At 41.2% G+C, this 17,176-nt stretch overlaps 2 protein-coding genes across 4 annotated transcripts in view; both read left to right on the top strand.

Annotated features, from left to right (window-relative positions):
* The window catches only part of LOC113010063 (disabled homolog 1-like), a 52,649-nt gene extending 46,642 nt beyond the window's left edge, over positions 1-6,007 (top strand). For 2 of the 3 annotated variants that reach the window (XM_026148882.1, XM_026148883.1), the window contains exons 9-15: positions 82-141; positions 2,107-2,154; positions 2,366-2,474; positions 3,418-4,056; positions 4,977-5,104; positions 5,528-5,612; positions 5,963-6,007. In XM_026148882.1, the coding sequence (XP_026004667.1) occupies positions 82-141; positions 2,107-2,154; positions 2,366-2,474; positions 3,418-4,056; positions 4,977-5,104; positions 5,528-5,599 (1,056 nt within the window). In that variant the 3' untranslated portion in view covers positions 5,600-5,612; positions 5,963-6,007. The remainder of the gene's footprint in view (positions 1-81; positions 142-2,106; positions 2,155-2,365; positions 2,475-3,417; positions 4,057-4,976; positions 5,105-5,527; positions 5,613-5,962) is intronic. The other variant, XM_026148884.1, reaches the window with a different exon arrangement.
* Positions 6,008-9,284: 3,277 nt separating this feature from the next.
* Positions 9,285-16,655, top strand: c8b (complement component 8, beta polypeptide). The gene is made up of 12 exons (XM_026150633.1): positions 9,285-9,403; positions 9,683-9,830; positions 10,911-11,058; positions 12,088-12,229; positions 12,591-12,723; positions 13,831-14,028; positions 14,191-14,431; positions 14,621-14,749; positions 14,835-14,998; positions 15,672-15,825; positions 16,147-16,218; positions 16,348-16,655. The coding sequence occupies exons 1-12, from the start codon at positions 9,321-9,323 to the stop codon at positions 16,500-16,502; spliced, it is 1,767 nt and encodes a 588-aa protein (XP_026006418.1). The 5' UTR covers positions 9,285-9,320; the 3' UTR covers positions 16,503-16,655.
* The last annotated feature ends 521 nt before the right edge of the window (positions 16,656-17,176 follow it).

A 17,176-nucleotide genomic window follows, 5' to 3' on the forward strand; every position in this document is an offset into this window, starting at 1 on the left:
TCTTGTTCTTAAATACTCAGCCAAGAAAAAAAAAGGTGTTGAATGTGACTTACGTTTGACTCGACCTCCAATCCAATGCAGGTCCCAACCAGTCAGCAGAAGGAAGGGATCTATGATGTCCCAAAACGCCATTTCATGACTGTAGGTGTTTTGTTTTTTTCGAATTATTATTTACTTTTCCTATTTTTCTACTTGCAAACCTCTCTTTAAGATACTCTTGTAGGAAGTGCCTTAAGCCACCATCCATTTCTAGTAATTTAATCTGCTGTTATCTAATGGTTTCAGTTATGAATTACAGCCGACAGGCTTTTAAAAACAAACTTCTCGAGACAAGGACGAGTCACACAGGGGTGTATGTGTGTGTCTGCGTCTGTTTTTTTTCTGTGACAACAAAGCTACTGATCATGATAAGCATGCTTAAAGAATCGAAACTAATTGATTTGTCAACCAAAAGCATGCATGTCAGCAATTTCACACAACGTTAGAGGACGGGTCTCTTAGCCAAAATCTGAATCTTTGCACAATCTGATTCATGTCAAGACAAAGAATCTGTTTGCTGGTCCCAACTGACTGGTGCAGGGGGCTGATTAGATAAACAAAGGAGTGGCTGCTTCATCTTCCTCAGAGGTCGAGGACGAGAGGTTTGTAGGTGGGGGTGGGTGTCGGGTTGAGCTGCATGAGGTGTAGTTGCAGTTACATACTATCCAAGGCCGCCAAACACTCATAAAAGCTTTACTTTAACAAATAGCATCTGACCAGAGAACAGCATAAAAAGAAATGCACTTTTGACCCCATCCCCCTGCCATGTCATCTAACTGAAAATATATTTCATCTCATCTTGCTAGGCTTTATGAGTTCTTCACCGCCATGCAGTGACTACGCTGTTACATCTCTCAAGTCGCTTGTAAAGGATAAAAAACATTTATTCAAACCAATTTTGTCAAGCATTAACCCAGTAAGAACCTCCATGTAACCTCTGAAAACAGCTGCGTCAAAGTGCTCTTCTTCTCCTCCTTCTCCTCGCTGTTTCTGTGCTTGTTGCTCAGCCTATCAGACAGATAAACTGTCCCAGCCCCTGTTGCTATCTCACCTGAACAGCCCATGCCAGTATATTAAGTAGCAGCGCTTCCATATCTCTAAGTGTTACTGCTTGTCTGTTCATTCAGTTGGAGCTTTCTGAGAGCCTCGAGCTCCCCTGATGTGTGTCGGTGCCGGCGGGCAGAGATCTCTGTGTACAGTGTTTATCTCGCTCCAAATTCTGACTCATTCTATCCCCCTCGATGGTTTCGAAATGCAGTTACAATCGGTTATGTCCCAGCTTATCGGAGGAGGACATAAACGCCCTGTCGGCAGCAACGTAGATTGCTGTGATTCCTCCCCCTTTTCCTTTCTTTAGTTTGACCACGTTGTGTTTGTGTGTTTGTCTGTTTCTTTTACAGCATGTAAATCCTGTGTGTTTTTGTGAATCATTGTCTGCTTGTGCATGGCCCCCCCTCCCCTCAGAGACATTTCACGCAACCTAGCCATCTCATAGTCTCTCCCATAGCTAGGTCTCCTCTCCTTTAAGTAGTGTGAGTGGAGGACAGAGGGGACTAGAGCAGGGGTCACATCTGCCTATAGGGTGAGGTGGCCTCATTGCCTCGGTCGGGTGGTTCCAGGAGCTTCTTCCTTCATTCATTTGATGATATAAACACAGTCCCCCCGTGTATGTGCTCACAGAGGGAAATCAGCATGATAAAGCACCCCGAGCTCTCATGGGAGGGGTGGGAGTGGGGGGGCTCTTGATTGGCGCACATAAGAATATCTAATCAGAGTCTGCTTTACAGGGCTGAATAGCCTTTTACCCACTCAATTATAGCGAGCTACGAAAGATTCATTTTAGATCCATTTTCTGATAATGAATCGAGGGGACAGTTGTTTCTTGCCATCCGCGGCACAAACTGCCTTTGTGAGTAACATTCACTTCCCCGCACCTACCCACCCATGCAACCACCGTACCCTATCCGGAGATGAATTTAAGGCTTCATGGTTGTGCAAGTCTCATTTGCGTGATGTATCACTGGCCTTTGTCTTTCTCTCTCCCTCATTCCTCGGTTCGACTGACAGAATATCAACCACTTTGATCTTTTCGGCGACATGTCAACTCCTCCTTCGGTGAGTACTATAACACAAACCCTCTTTCTTTTTTTTTAGCTCCAACATGTAATGTCATTTAATTTCATTAGGTTATTTACTGAGATCTAAATGACCTGAATATGTGGCAGACACTGCAGCCAAAGATATTGTGACTTTTAGGTGACTTTGATAGCACGGTGACATCTGTGTGTGTGTGTGTGTGTGTGTGTGTGTATGCATTTCCTCCCAGATGCCCCCATCACCTGCCAACACACTGGACCCTAGCAGGAGCAGCCGCCAGCAGCAACACACTCCTGCTGAGCTGTACGCCCCCTTCAGCCCCACCTCTGTGCCATCAGGTATCCATACCCAGGCTGAAACGCTTCATCGTTTTCCACAATGCGAGAAAAAATAAAGAACGCCGGTGGCGACGTGGCTCTTTGATGTTCATGAAAAATCTTGCCAAGATTTAGCAGTGAGCGACTTTAAGGACCGCACACAGAGATGCAGTTTAATTAGGCTGTAAACCTGTGGTGAGATACAGCAAAGTGGTGTTACTTGAAGGACCACTACAGTGATTTTGCATACTTTACTGAAACAACTGACATTGTATAAAACTGAAGAAAAAAAAGATGTATCATTTAACCAGCAGCTCGCTGAAGAGCAACATCCTTTTAGATGCAAGAAACAACAACCTTCACAATCATTCTTTTCACAGTGTGTCTGTCTAAGATAACAGCGCTTATAATATGAAGTCAGCAGGCCTCATGCAGGAACATTGTTGTAGTTCTTATTTATACTACATGTGCAGCACTGGTTTCCAACTGGATTGTACATTGATTGTACCTCTGTATGTTCTCTAATATACATTTATAGCCAGCCATCTGTCCGATTTTGACTTGGTTTCATTCACAGTAAGATTTAAAGAGTAAGAAGGAAAAATTAAATTTAAGTCATTCTGATGACTTGGAGCACTACAGCAGCAAACCATTTTCAAACAAGTTTGTGACTGTACTATCACAAATAATAGCATAAATGTGACAAAAATATGATTTGGAAAGATTATAGTGCCAAAATGAGGTCGACAAGAAAAGTCCCTGTGAATCTAAGACTGTAAAAAGAATGATCTCCTCAAGTGCATCTCTTTTGCTCTTATGTTCAGAGTTAAATAGCTCATTTTTAAAGATTGGAAGTATTTATAGATTAGTATCTGTCATTTTAATAATGTGCACTAAATTGGTAACCACGGAGACCTTTAATCGTTTCCTTTTCTTTTCTCTGTCACTCTTGTTCCTGTTTCAGGTTATATGACCATGGGCCCTGTGCAGGCAGCACAGTGGGCTCAGCAGCCATTTCCTGCCCAGGCTCAGACTCTGGCCTTCCCTGTGCAGGCACCTCTGCAGGTGGCTCAGGTCCTCCCCAGTGGTCAGCCGGTCATCTGGAGCCAGGCCAACATTTTCCCTGCTACACAGCAGCAGTGGGCAGCTATGGCAGCCTACATGCCGGCCCAGACAGTGGGCGTGGGGGGCCACGCCATCCCGGCCGCCATGCTCCAGGGCTTAGTACCCATAACCACAATGTGCCCCCAGGCCTGCGACCTATCAGCCCCATCCTCAGCCATCACCAGCCCCCAGCATACGGCCGACCCCACCCTGCTCCAAAAGCAGCTCAGCCTGGGTAAAGAAGGCCTCGACTCAGATGCAGGTGAGGGTCCTTCTACATCGGGAGCAGCTGTATCAGTAGAACCTGGTGCTGTATCAGCAGGGGTGAGCAGGTGCGGCACCCCAGGCCTCATGAGTGTACCGGACACACTGGTCTGCAGTCAGCTCCTGCCACCTCCAGCTGCTACGACCCAGGAAGAAGAAGGGAGCTGTAGCGACCTTGATCTCTCTAGGATGACTCTGAGCCCAGGTACATCGACTTCACCGTCTACTGAGTCTCGTAAGTGTTTTATATTATTTACCTTCTACATAATTACTCAAACCGGCAGCTGTGCCACTTTATATGACTAGCTCAATGCATTTTTTTCATCTTCTCGATCCCCTTTTGAAAAAGGTCAACACTTTGGACAACAGTGGGCTTACATAGAGAATAGAAGTATTTTCTAAATTACTTATATTATTGTAACAATTATATGTACTACCTTAAAATAAGTTACATGCATATATGTTATATGCATATAGTTTTAATACATGTAATTTTTAAAAAAAACTGGCTGCAACGACTTGGCTAACATTAGCTAAGAATGCTAAGTCATTAATCAATGAAAATACCACATATAATTGTACATTTTGTAACATAGTATGACCAAAATTTACAAAATACTTGTACATGTTTTATATTCACTGTGGTACAAATCAACACCCAAGTTAATTAGCAATTAGCTACTTAATTAGCTAATTAATAAGCAATTAGCAACTGGGCTACTGAACAAATGTTAGCACACTAACATTGCTGTACACCTGCTAAAAATCAAAAAGCTAATATGTTAGCATGCAGACATTAGCATTCACCTTAGTTTTATATAGCCTACATAATGTCACAAAACTACTAGCATGTCTGTACATTTTGCCTTGTGTCTTTACAGCTTTAACCGAAAAACTCTGTTAACCTTAAGAAAATGAAGAGGGTTGTCCTAAGTTTTATAGAATGTCAAGTACATTAGATAAAAAGGATAGGTGATGACAAGCAATAAAGGTCATAGTTTTAAACTTACTGCTTCCCTATAAGCACATCCATGCTACCAGCCACAATGCCAGAATACTGACAGAGCAGATTAGCACAAAATCCATCTATAAGTCCTTTTACTGTGTTCTGTGAATATTTTTCTTTCATCTTCATGATTATGTTCTTTTCCTTAGCATCCACTCCAGCCCCACAGCAGAGCTCATCTTCAGACTGCCCCCCTTCCCAAGGCAGTGACCCACCCACAGATCACTCCCCTGTTGACCCTGAGGGCAACTCCAGCAACGCTAAGGAGGAACAATCGGTGAGGACGGCCCCTCTGGGGGTCATGTCAGTCATTTAGATTCATAGATTTTTCATAGAACAGCTGACTAGCATGATGCTACAATCCATTACTGCCACATGGGTGACCTATTCTCAATTATGTAACATGTAATTACGCAGATTAGAATGTCGTGATTATTATGGCCAAATTCGATGAGAGTTTAACCTTTTTTCTAGAAAAATGCCAAGTCAATTAAACACGAAAGGTCAAAAATGATTTAAGTGCTTTGATTAGATCATGTATAATAAGGCAAAATTTCAAGGTAATTAAACTCGATGTCACTTTCCTAAATGTTTTCCTGTTTTTCGGGGAAATGCAGGAGGTTTAACAAGCTGAGGATCGCCTGATCTTGACAAACACGTCACGTCTAAAGGAGAAATTTTATTGTGTTTTCTCTCTCAGGGCTCTGCCGTTGTGCCCAGCGAAGCTGCTGATCCTCCACAGGATCAGACATGTCCACAGGAAGACAGCTAGAGAACATCAGACAGTGAGTTGGTATTTCATGGTTTCCTTCTTTCTCTGATTTTCTCAGTTAAATATCAGCTGTCTTCACATTGTTGCATTTGGGTCCTCTCTCCCCAGCTCCTCTCATCCTGCTCTTCCCTCTCTCTGTCTCTTTTTATTATCCCTGTATTTTCACCTGTCAGTATATCTCCTTTTTCCGTGTGAATGAGTGGCCAGTTGAGAAAGGGCCTTGGTTTAAATTCTGTTTCTGTCCTCCAGCTCTCTGCTTCGTCACAGAAATAAGGAAGGCACAATGTTGCCACCTTGTGACGAAAGTTGTAACAGCACTAGTGCCGCTAAGTGATTTTGAAATTATTGCTGTTTGTCTTTTAGGGTGATGGAAGCTCTAAAGGCCGAAACATGAGCTCACGAGAAAAAGAAGAAAAGAGAGATGAGCGACTGTGAGCAGCAGCATCTCACAGCCTGAAACACAAACTGCTGTTTTTTTTTCAACCTTTAAAGGATATTTTGGCAGTTATTTAATAGCTGGCTATCCTAGGATCTGCTTTCCTCCAGAGGCCGCTTACTGTACTGTACTGTACTCCAGACTTTGGCTTCATCGTCCAATCAATTGACCTTTCAACCAGGAAGTGACCTTTTATCTTTGACCGAAACTGACAACAGGAGGTGATTGCGTCCTCCTGTTCTGGATTAATGAGTTTATATCTGCAATGATGTAAAAGACAAAAGAAAAAAACAACATGGTTACACTGATGATGCAAATTATTTTTTGGAAAAGAGAGAGGAGCAGTGTCCTACTGGATGCGGTTGACCTTCAAGTTCGTCAGCTGCCACCAGCAAACACTGTGCACAGCAGGAAGATTTGCCAAATGTTCTCATAGCGTCGCTCCACCGACTCAGCCATTTGCATGAACAGACCTAACATGGTTTCAGCGGACTCGGCTGTGAGCAGAGCTGATCTCCGCAGCTTCCTTCTAGGCCTGCAACAAATTTTTAAAAAAAGAAAGGTTATTTCATTTTTGTTTTTATTTTATAAGCTGTGAATTCTCGGTTGATGACGCTGAGTCACTGCAGATATCCACATGACTCTGAGGCATCAGCATGGAAATCAAGATTTGCCAAACATCTATTTTGTAAATAAGAATCTTCCCAGTCCCCCACACCCGAGCCTCTGTGCCATAAGATAGCTCTCTGCCTCTTGGATGCCAACTACCTGTGTTTCTCTCAAACAATGCCCTACCAGCACCTCCTTCTTCTTTGTTTTCTTTTTTTTTTTTTTTGACATCTGGACATTTGTTTCACCTTTTTCTTTTCTTTTTTTAAATTTCAAAAACTGTCTTCTGTTCAGTTAGTGAGAAATGAACTGTGAATCTGTGTTACATTGTCATTAAAAAGAAAATTTAAAAAAACTACTAGACCCAGTTTTTGCTCATTTTGAACTTGAAATATGACACGAGCGACGGGGCCGGAACCACAACCGCTTTTTCTTTTTTGTTGTAGTGATAGGACGCTTTGCTTTTTAGATATTTGACATTTCCAACTGAGGTCACGTTGTTTACACTTTGCCTGTCATCTAACCGTATCTCTGGTTTAATAGGCGAGCAGAATCAACTCATCCTGCACTGACGTGGCTCGATCACGCCAAGCTCGGAGACGGTCGATAGCGTTTCAATGCCTTATCGCGTTTCTTTTTATCGTCTTTTATCGTTTTCTTTTTCATTTGTCGGTGTATACAGTAAGCAGGTCATTGTTGTGACAAAGCACTTAGGCATACTGTAGGTCTGCTCCACTGAAGTAAGACGGTTGAAAAGACAGGCAACTTTATATAATATGAACAATAGAGATATCACTATTAACTGCTAGACTTACAAAAACAAATGGTAACTGTACCCCTGCTTGTGTAAGAAAAATGAGAAATAGTCCCAAAATATTTTGTAAATTTTATTTATGGAATTAAGAATTGTCATGAAAAAGGGAAAAAAAAGGACTTTTGTACGTCTATGACTTCCCCCATACACTGTACCCATGCCACTGTTCAGTCACAAATAAAATACCATGTGATTCCCACCATTGCCTTTGCTTTTTTTTTTTTAGTGTGTGTGTATGTGTATGAAAAATTACATCTCCATTTTTACAGATTCATCCATATTTAAGCAAGTATTTTAGAGGGGGAAACATTTTGCTGAATCTGCAAAAAACTCATTATCTGGTTTTCGAAAAGTGGTGACCGTTTTAGTGACAAATCAAAAAATTGCTATTGTGCAGTTTGGTGTATCCGAGTTTTTTCTCCTTGTTTCCCTTCGTTAATAACGGCTTCCTGATAGCCACCCTCCCACTGAGGCCATTTCTAATTAAAATTCAATGAACAGTGAATAGATCAGCTGAAGATTCAGATGCGTCTTTCAGGACATGTGTCGAGTCTTTCTGGGATTTTTCCCCCAGCGTGACTTTCAGATACTGTTCGTCACTTTCTTCTGTCTTCTATTTGTCCAGTTTCCTCAGATGTTTGAATAACACACTGCACACCATGCTAAGCTAAGATGTGCCATTTTTTGCTGCTCCTTATTGGTGCAAAAGTATGTCTGTAAAACTGTACTTTGGCATTTTTCATAGATGCAACTAAAGAAATTGGAACAAAATATCATTTAAATGCATTGAAATATCCATAGGTCAGTCTTAAGTGGTTTAACAACAACGACAACAAAGCCACTCATGTGAAAATGATCAGGTACATAGATAGGACTGGAAATAAGTGGAAAAGTAACCAATGTAAGAAAATGTCTAAAGACACAATTTAATTTGCTAGGTTTTGTTATTCTAGCCCAGTTTGAATGAGTAATAGGTCAGTGTTAGTGGCTCAACAAACAAACAGAAAACATTCCTGGAAAAATGGCCAGAAACATGGACTGGACTGAAAATGAGGAGAAAGAAGAACTTTGAAAGACCTTTGGAAAGCCTGGAGAACTATCGCTCAAGACCACTTTAAAACATTACAACAAAGTCTGGCTCCTTCAAAACAAAATAGAAAGAAATTAGGGGTGGCTCAAGACTTTTGCACAGGAGTGTATATACTTTACTACTCTACTTAAATGTCTGCATGTGACTTAGCTTCTACCACTACTATCTTTACAAAGCAGAAGCCTAAATTTTGAATGTATAACATGACAAAGCAGCCGTTGCACACTCAGTGTGAGTAATGGCAGTTTCTTTACTTTCATTGCTTTTCACTAAGTACAGCTGACTCCTGTGGTTGTGTCATTCTGTGAAATCCCACAAACCAGTCAAGATAAATAAAGCTTAAAGGTCACACGTAGGGAAACATGATTCAAATGACTTTGCTGGAATTTTCTTCATTACAAACTCTTGATATTTCACCACTGGCATATTTTAATGGAAATACTTTATAGGCATCCAGATTCATTGATTCCTACAGATTATACAGACTAAGGTTTATGAAAACTAAAAATACATCCATATAATTTGGGCTGACCAAACCTGCAAGCTCTGCAAATTCTATAATGTTTAAGTAAACTTGAGGTATGTGTCCCAGCCACACAGACAACACCATAACATTGGCTTTGTGGCCCTGAATGCCTGCAGTATTCTGACTCCAGCTCCACATCTGACTTTAATGGCAGCAGTTCATATACAGTCCATTATTGATCAGGCTTTGTTTACATAGAGAGCAGAGTGTCTTCTCCTCATTCACAGTCAGTCACAACACACAAACATGCTTTCTGTGGTGATACAGAGCAGTGCAATCAATTTGCACAGTTGTCTACTCCACGTTACTTTGAGTTTGGTGCTGCTAAGGTAGGAGATTTATTTTTTTTAACTGCAATGAATTGATAAGCTTATTTTTCATTTGCTGAGTAGGTTCCACAGGAATTAATTGTTGTAACTATTTATCTGTCAAAGACCAGCTGACAAACTAGGAAGTTTAGAAGCACCTCATTTGACACTTAAATCTGTGTTCCTTTCACAAGCTATTATATTTTGATCAGATGCTTTTGAAAAAAACACATGACCTTTGCTCCCAGTGCCGCATTGCTCTATTTGTTTTGATGTGAGTTTTTAATCTGCATGTAACAGTAACTTTGCAGTGGCCACAGGAAGCAATGAAGACCCTAGCAGTCGTCAAGCCCGGTCAGTGGGTGACCCAGTGGTAATTCACCCAGTGGATTGCATTTTGTCAGAGTGGAGCGCATGGTCACGTTGTGACGTCTGTCAAAAGAAGAAAGTAAGTATAATGGCTATGAGATGTTAGTTAAATCAACAAGAACATACAGTGAAATCTGCAGAAATATGACTGGATCTCATCAGACAATCTGATTCATGCAGCTATGCATAAGCTAAGCGTGTGCTGCCTCACAGAGCAGCTGACCAGTGGACAAATACAAGCAGAACTTTAGTCTGAATGCAATGCTTTAATAAAAAATTAGAAAAAAATACAGTCATTGTTAGTCCAAGAATGTGGAACAGCCTGTGATTCAGCCTCATGTGAATTTACCCCCAACAGTGGTTGGTCATTGGTTATACTGTAGACTGCTTTAGAGATAGGGCAAACAAAAAGAGGTATTAAAGACTATTTAAAAGAATTTGTTTGAAAGTAGATGAGCAGAGCGTACTATTATCAAGTCTGAACCATGAAGCTTCAGGCAGCAGTCGGCTAATAGTAGATCATCTACAGTGGAAACGGCTTGCCTGGTTTAGTCCAAATGTAGAATTTGCCTAGAAGACCTATATATTTTAAAAATAAATCTGCTAAATTATGCTAAATATAAAAATGCTAAATTAGCAACTAACTTAGCATTGTTTCAATGGGAATTTTTGGCAAAAGGCAAATAAAATATGTTTCCTAAAATATCAAAAGTTGAAACAAAATCTTTCATCTCAAACTCAGAAATCAAGCAATACTATTTTTAGTTTAACTAACCCACAGAATTACTAGCCAGATAAACTTCTTAAATCAAATGTTACATTTCCACAGATTAGCTTAATTTAGCGTAGTTTAGACTGGATGAATCATTCCTATGGGGCTAGGATTGAGAGCTAAATCTGGAGCATTCTACATTTTGACACTTGTGACCTGTTTTTGTGAAAGCTGAGAGCTCAGTGTCTGGTGAAGGACTCAGCTGATATACTTCAGTGCTCTATTTTATCCACTTTACAAGTAAAGGGATTAATAACCTTGACATGACAAAGTGGAAAGAGCCTGCTAATGTGATTTCAGCTGATAGCTCCCCGGGAGCAGTTTTCAGGCCACCGTTATTGGATACTGGCAAAATCTCTTGTGTTTCTGTGACCCGCAACATCACAGTATCGCTATGCCAAAGTGGAGCAGCCTTCTCAGTTTGGAGGGGAACAGTGCAATTCCCATGCCAGGGAGGAGGAGGCCTGTAATGTTCCAGCCCGCTACACTTGTGACAGTGTTCCTCTCTGTGAGGGCTTCCTCTGCACCCAAACAGGTAACTCCAACAGTCGGAATAGAAATCACACAGCAGTAGTTTTTCAGTGTTTAAGAATTCACATTGCATGGACGTTACTGTTATGTGTTTGATATAATCAAGTCTTCTTTCCAGTCAGAAAATTTCAAATTATCTAGCAATTTAATTTTTACTGGGTTCAGCCACTATATAATCGTAAATTATCTATTTTTAAACAAAGTTTTTGACTGTCCAACCTAGATACAACTTAAATTTTACGGATTGACCTATTTTCTGAGTGACTAGAAAAATGAGATTGTGGGGGGAGACTTGTGGGGATAGGTTAATTGATTAATCCAAATTGTCACTAGGTGTGAATGTGAGTGTGAATGGTTCTCTGTCCCTATGTGTTAGCCCTGCGACAGACTGGCGACCTGTCCAGGGTATACCCCGCCTTTCGCCCTATGGCAGCTGGGATAGGCTCCAGCGCCCCCCGCGACCCTGAAAAGGATAAGCGGAAGCGAATGGATGGATGGATAGAAAAACGAGATTGCAGCACAAATGAACATCCTCCAAAGGGTGACAGGGGGTCAGCAGGGGTCTTGAAATAGAGCGGCTAGTCCTCCAGGATGCAAGGAGCCAGTTGAGGTGGTTGAGACATCTGACCAGGATGCCTCCTTAGTGCCTCCTAGGTGATGTGTTCAGGGAAGAGGCCACAGGGAAGACCCAGGATTCACTGGAGAGATTACATTTTGGGATAAGTTGTGACTTTCCGGAGTCAATATTCTTTATTTGGAGCAGAGTCCAACTTGCTTTATTCCCTAAGCTTAGCAAACTGATGACCACCACTTGACAAAGAGACATGTTGAGAATCAAATCAACTCTTCATCTAATTCTTATCTAACTCTTCACTTGAAAGTAAAGATCCACTTTTGAAACACATTTTTTTTTGATTTTATGTTACAGATAATTTTGCAAAATGGATCCAATTCTGCAAACATACTTATTCTGCACACTGCCTGTCTGGAAAGAAGTCATGGTTTAACACCATATATTCCTCTACTCTGTCAGGTCGCTGTATTCCTAGAACTCTGCAGTGTAATGGGGAGGATGACTGTGGGGACATGTCAGATGAAAATGGCTGCAGGAAGGTTCCCAAGCCCTGCAGGCAGGAGGCTGAGGAGTACTGGGGAATCGAAAACCTTGCCAAAGGGTGAGCTATGTTTCCACTAGTCTGTCTCTTGTGCAAGTCCAAATTATTGTTATTACTTGTGTTTTATGTACTTTGTACTTCTATCCAAGCATGTTAGGGATAGCTCAGTAGGTAGAGTGGTGGCCCCATGATCGGAAGGTCGGGGGTTTGACTCCACTGAACGGCTACCCTGAGGTACCCCTGAGCAAGGTACCATCCCTACACACTGCTCCCCGGGCTCTGCACTGGTGGCTGCCCACTGCTTCACTGGGTGAATGGGTTAAATGCAGAGGAACTATTTCCCTATGGGGACTAACACGCACACTTTACATGTTACTCTTCTAAATCCAATCCATGCACAGAATTATTGCTGTTCTTTCAGAATAAACATCTTGAACAGTAACCTGGAAGGAGTGGTGCTTGATAACAGATACTATGCAGGCAGCTGCCTGCCCCACTACATCCAGGACGTCAGATTCAGGAAGCCCTACAACTTACAACAGTATACCTTTCAGGTGAAAAAGCAGACAAACACACTTCTGTCCAGTATTGTGGTCTAGTATTCATAAACGAATTCATTTACTAATGGTTTGTTGAAGTTTTAAAACAAAATTGTTGCCATGTTGCCATGTTGCTATGCCATTGTTATATCATTGCAGTATCATCTGTGTTCAAAGTACTCTTAATATGACTATTTGTTTTAAGTTTTTATTATTTTTTGAACATTTAAAGAAACAGTAGGGGTCCGAGGCACTTTCCAAAGTGTTAAAATAAGACGAACACAGGTCACAAGCCCAGTGTTTAACACTGAAGCCTGCTTTTTCTAGCTCTGGCACCTCGCCTCTGTCCCCCAATAGGCACAGTCTTGGTGATCTAGGAAACTTAAATTTCACCCAGCCCTCCATATATTTTAAAACATTTTCCCATATTGGGGAGACCAGTGGATATTCCCACATAGCTTGCACTAGCTTACCCTTTGCTTTTTATGCACTTCCAACACAAGTCATGTTTACTAATTTTATAAAGTCTCATCTGTGTGTAATAGTACCTGTTAAGAATTTTATATTGGATAAATTTACCTCTAGCTTCCCTTATGTAAAACCCATTTTCAGAGATGATTGAATCCCATGTTCCCTTATCAAAGGATCAATCCAGATCTTTTTGTAAGTAAGGGTGTAAGTAAAATGAAATTCTCTAGAAGATTTGTCTCCTGAGACAGCTTTATTTTATCTTTCAAACAATCTCTAATGGCCGGGTCCTTCCAAATTAAACTTTACTGTCAGATCATTAAAAGACATGAGCGTGTTCTCTTCTTTTAAATCACTTTTTTGTGCCATTGTGGCCAGTAAATTGTTTGTTTACCTTTTTTAATTTTGGGGTTGTGCCACAGGGGTGCACATTTTTAAAAGTATGGGGACAGATTAAAGCTCTTGTGAACCTCTTGCCACACCATTTTTGAAAACTTTAAAATAGGGTTTTCTATTCTATACCCTTTGTTGTCTTGTTTTTGAGCTAACACCTCAATGGGGGTGAACAGAAAGGCCAGTTCACGCTTAATATGACTAATTAACCATTACCATTTAGTTTTCACACAAAACATTTAATTTTTTTTTTGTCCACAGACGAGAGGCTCCTATGATTTTAGCCTGCAGGCTTTTGAATCCTACTCTGACTACATGGACTACACCATGAAGGAGCGCACTAGCAAAACCGTTGTTTCCATCGGCTTTGGCATTCCAGGAATTTTCGAGTTTGGCATCAACTACAATGATAACAAATACAGCAAGTCAGTTAAGAAACTTCGCAGTGCCTCTGGGACGGTGAGGTGTCATGTTTTGGGTTGTTTTTAATGCGTGCAGATCTCTTTACGTTACCTTGAACTTCTCACTCTGTTTTCAAATATCCACATATCCAAAATGTATGTTGTATTCTTAACACAGTAGGCATTGTGATAACTTTGACCTGCATTCTCTGATGCCCAGACAAACAGCTTTGTGAGGGCCAAGGCAGAGCTGGAGTTGGCCCAGTACATGCTGAAGCCGGATGATTTAATGCTACACCCCGAGTTTCTACGGCGCCTACGCGCCCTGCCGCAGGCTTATGATTATGGGGAATACAGGCAGATTTACAGGGACTATGGCACCCACTATGTCACCGAGGCTGCCCTCGGAGGAGACTATGAGCACACCATTATTTTGGACAAAGAGAAGCTTGCAAAGACAGGTAGGAGTCCTCAACAAGCTTTAGTTAGGCGTTCTCAGTCAGTTGTTTCCATATTTAGATGACATGACAAGAAATCCTAGACCGTTACTGTTAGAAATAAGCTGTCAACACTTTAAGACTGTTTGAACTAGTCTTTGCTTTATTTCGTGAAAGAAATGGTCTCTGAGGGTTTTTTTCTCTTTATCCCAGAATATTCTTTAGAAGACTACAAGAACTGCGTAGAGGCAGGTTTAAAGGTTGGCGCAAATATAGACGGTATCTATTTATCATTGGGGTTTCACGGAGGATCCTGTGATGGCCTGCTGAACGAGATGGGAGGTGGGATCTCCTGTTTGATCATAGTTCTGTCAGTCTGTCTTACATTGAGCAAATAAGCTTAAGTAAGTAATTTGTCTCTTTCCAGAGGAGAAAAGGACTGGCAGTGTGGTGGAAGACTTTGTTGCTATCGTAAGAGGTGGAAGTAGCGAATCCGTCTCTGCTTTGTTGTCCAAGAAGCTTCCCACCCCTGAACTAATGAGGCTATGGGGTGAAGGTGTGCGGTTCAACCCTGACTTCATTCGCCAAACGGTGAGTTCAGTTCATTTCAGTTCAATTAAATTTTATTTATATAGCACCAAATCACAGTAACAGACGCCTCAATGTGCTTTCTATTGTAAGGGGAAGATACTAAAATAACAAAGAAAACAACAATAATCAGATGAACTTCTATTAGCAAGGAAGAGCCAGGCTCAGGAAGAGCAGCCAGCCTGGGAACCCCCCAGCAGCCTAGGCCTATTGCAGTTTTTCTGTCTATTGCTTCTATTTTGGCTGTGCTACATGCTGGAGTCCCACACATAATACTCTACAATGGGTGTGTTTGTTTTTGTCTATTTTTTTTTTTTTTTACATGAATGCAGTAAATAGTTCATTTTGTTCATTTTTTTTTTAAATATTTCTCAGCTTCAGCTCAAAAATGTGATGGAATTATCCACACGGCATCTGACCTCACTAATTGATGCATGACAAGCACTGGCACAATCACACAGTGGCAAAGTACAAACCGAGCTGATCAATGGCAAGAGCAAACACAAAATGATGCCAAAAAGCAAGTGTGCCAAAGACAAATAGGCTGCCTTGCTGCAGCACAGTCAGGTTTCAGCACTTGTGGAGCTTCCCAGTAAGCTCAGTACAAAAAAGGGAGAGAGTTTTATTTGGACAGTAAAAAGATCCTGGATTTAAAACAGTATTTATGTCTTATTAGACACGGCCACTCCATGAGCTGGTGACCTCCAGAGACTTTTCCCAGCATGCTGTCCTGAAAAGAAACCTGAAGAGAGCCCTGTCAGAGTACTTGGCAGAGGCTAGTCCATGCCGGTGTGCTCCCTGTCGCAACAATGGAGTGGCTGTTCTGAAAGGTAACCCAGTTAGTTGTTGTTGTTGAGCAACAACTATTAACATGGAGTGATTCCTTTGTTCCATCTCCATCATTTATTCACAGAAAACTCAATGCACTACTTTGTATCATAAGCTACTTATGATAGCTTTACTTTGATGTAATAAGGATGTGTCTTTCATCAAAGACTCAAGAAGTAATTGCAACATCTTAGTACAATCCCATTTTTCTACTGTTTTGTTTAAGTTTTAGCTGAAACAAAATCTAAATGCGATATCTGGTGATGATTATAGTGATGGCAAATAGTGACAGTGAAGGAAATATCTTTTTTTCTTCTTAACAGGTACAAAGTGTGACTGTGTTTGTCCTTTTGGCTATACTGGAAGAGCCTGTGAGATCACTAATAGGAAAAAAGGTTAAGACAACTTTAAAAAATAATAACAATAATAATAATAATCTGGTAACAGTGTTGTATTTGTTTTATTTATGTCCACTAATTGTGCTGAGACACTGACAGGAGGTATGGTTTGATCCGTTCTGACAGAAATAGCCATTGATGGCAACTGGAGCTGCTGGGGTGCGTGGTCATCCTGCAGCGGAGGGCAAAAGACAAGAAGTCGACAGTGCAACAACCCTCTACCCAGCAATGGAGGCAGGGCATGCACAGAACTGCAGCAAGAGTCTACTGCCTGCTTTTAAAATCCCCTGTCAAAGATGCCATAAAGATTTATAAAAGAGATGTTCAGTGTCTGGTACATTTGTCTTGTATTTGACTGTCCAGTGTGACATGATGATTCTCCTTGACAATGCTTCATCTCCCTATTCAAGTATTAAAAAAAATGTTAACCCCAATGGATTATGTCTTGATTCTAGGCCTCGTCTTTGTATTTTTTATCCCGACCTGTTTCAGATACTTAGCTTCTGTTAACAAGATTCGACCGTCAGATTTAAAGTAATTCACAAAAGTACAATACTGTGCAGCTGGAGGTGCTGGAGGTGCTGGAGGTGCTGGGGTGCGTGGTCACTCTGCAGTGGAGGCCAAAAGACAAGGAGAGAAGTGGTAAATGGACTGGTTCTTATAAAGTGCTTTTAAAAAATAAAAGTATATATATTTATTTATTTTTGCCATACTTGAGCGCTCAAAAAGCTTTTTACAACATGTCTCATTCATCCATTCATGAAAGCACTTTTCTCTACGGCTAACACTCACAAACATTAACACTCAAATGGAACCATTTGGAATAATTTGGGGTGCAGCATTTTGTCCAAGGATACTTTGGCATGCAGGCTGGAGCAGTCCAGGATCAAACTCCCAGCCTTCCATTTGGTAGATGATCTGCTTCTACCTCCTGAGCCAAAAAACACCCCACAGT

Source organism: Astatotilapia calliptera, chromosome 18 (genome assembly GCF_900246225.1).
Source record: "Astatotilapia calliptera chromosome 18, fAstCal1.2, whole genome shotgun sequence".
Lineage (NCBI taxonomy): Eukaryota > Metazoa > Chordata > Actinopteri > Cichliformes > Cichlidae > Astatotilapia > Astatotilapia calliptera.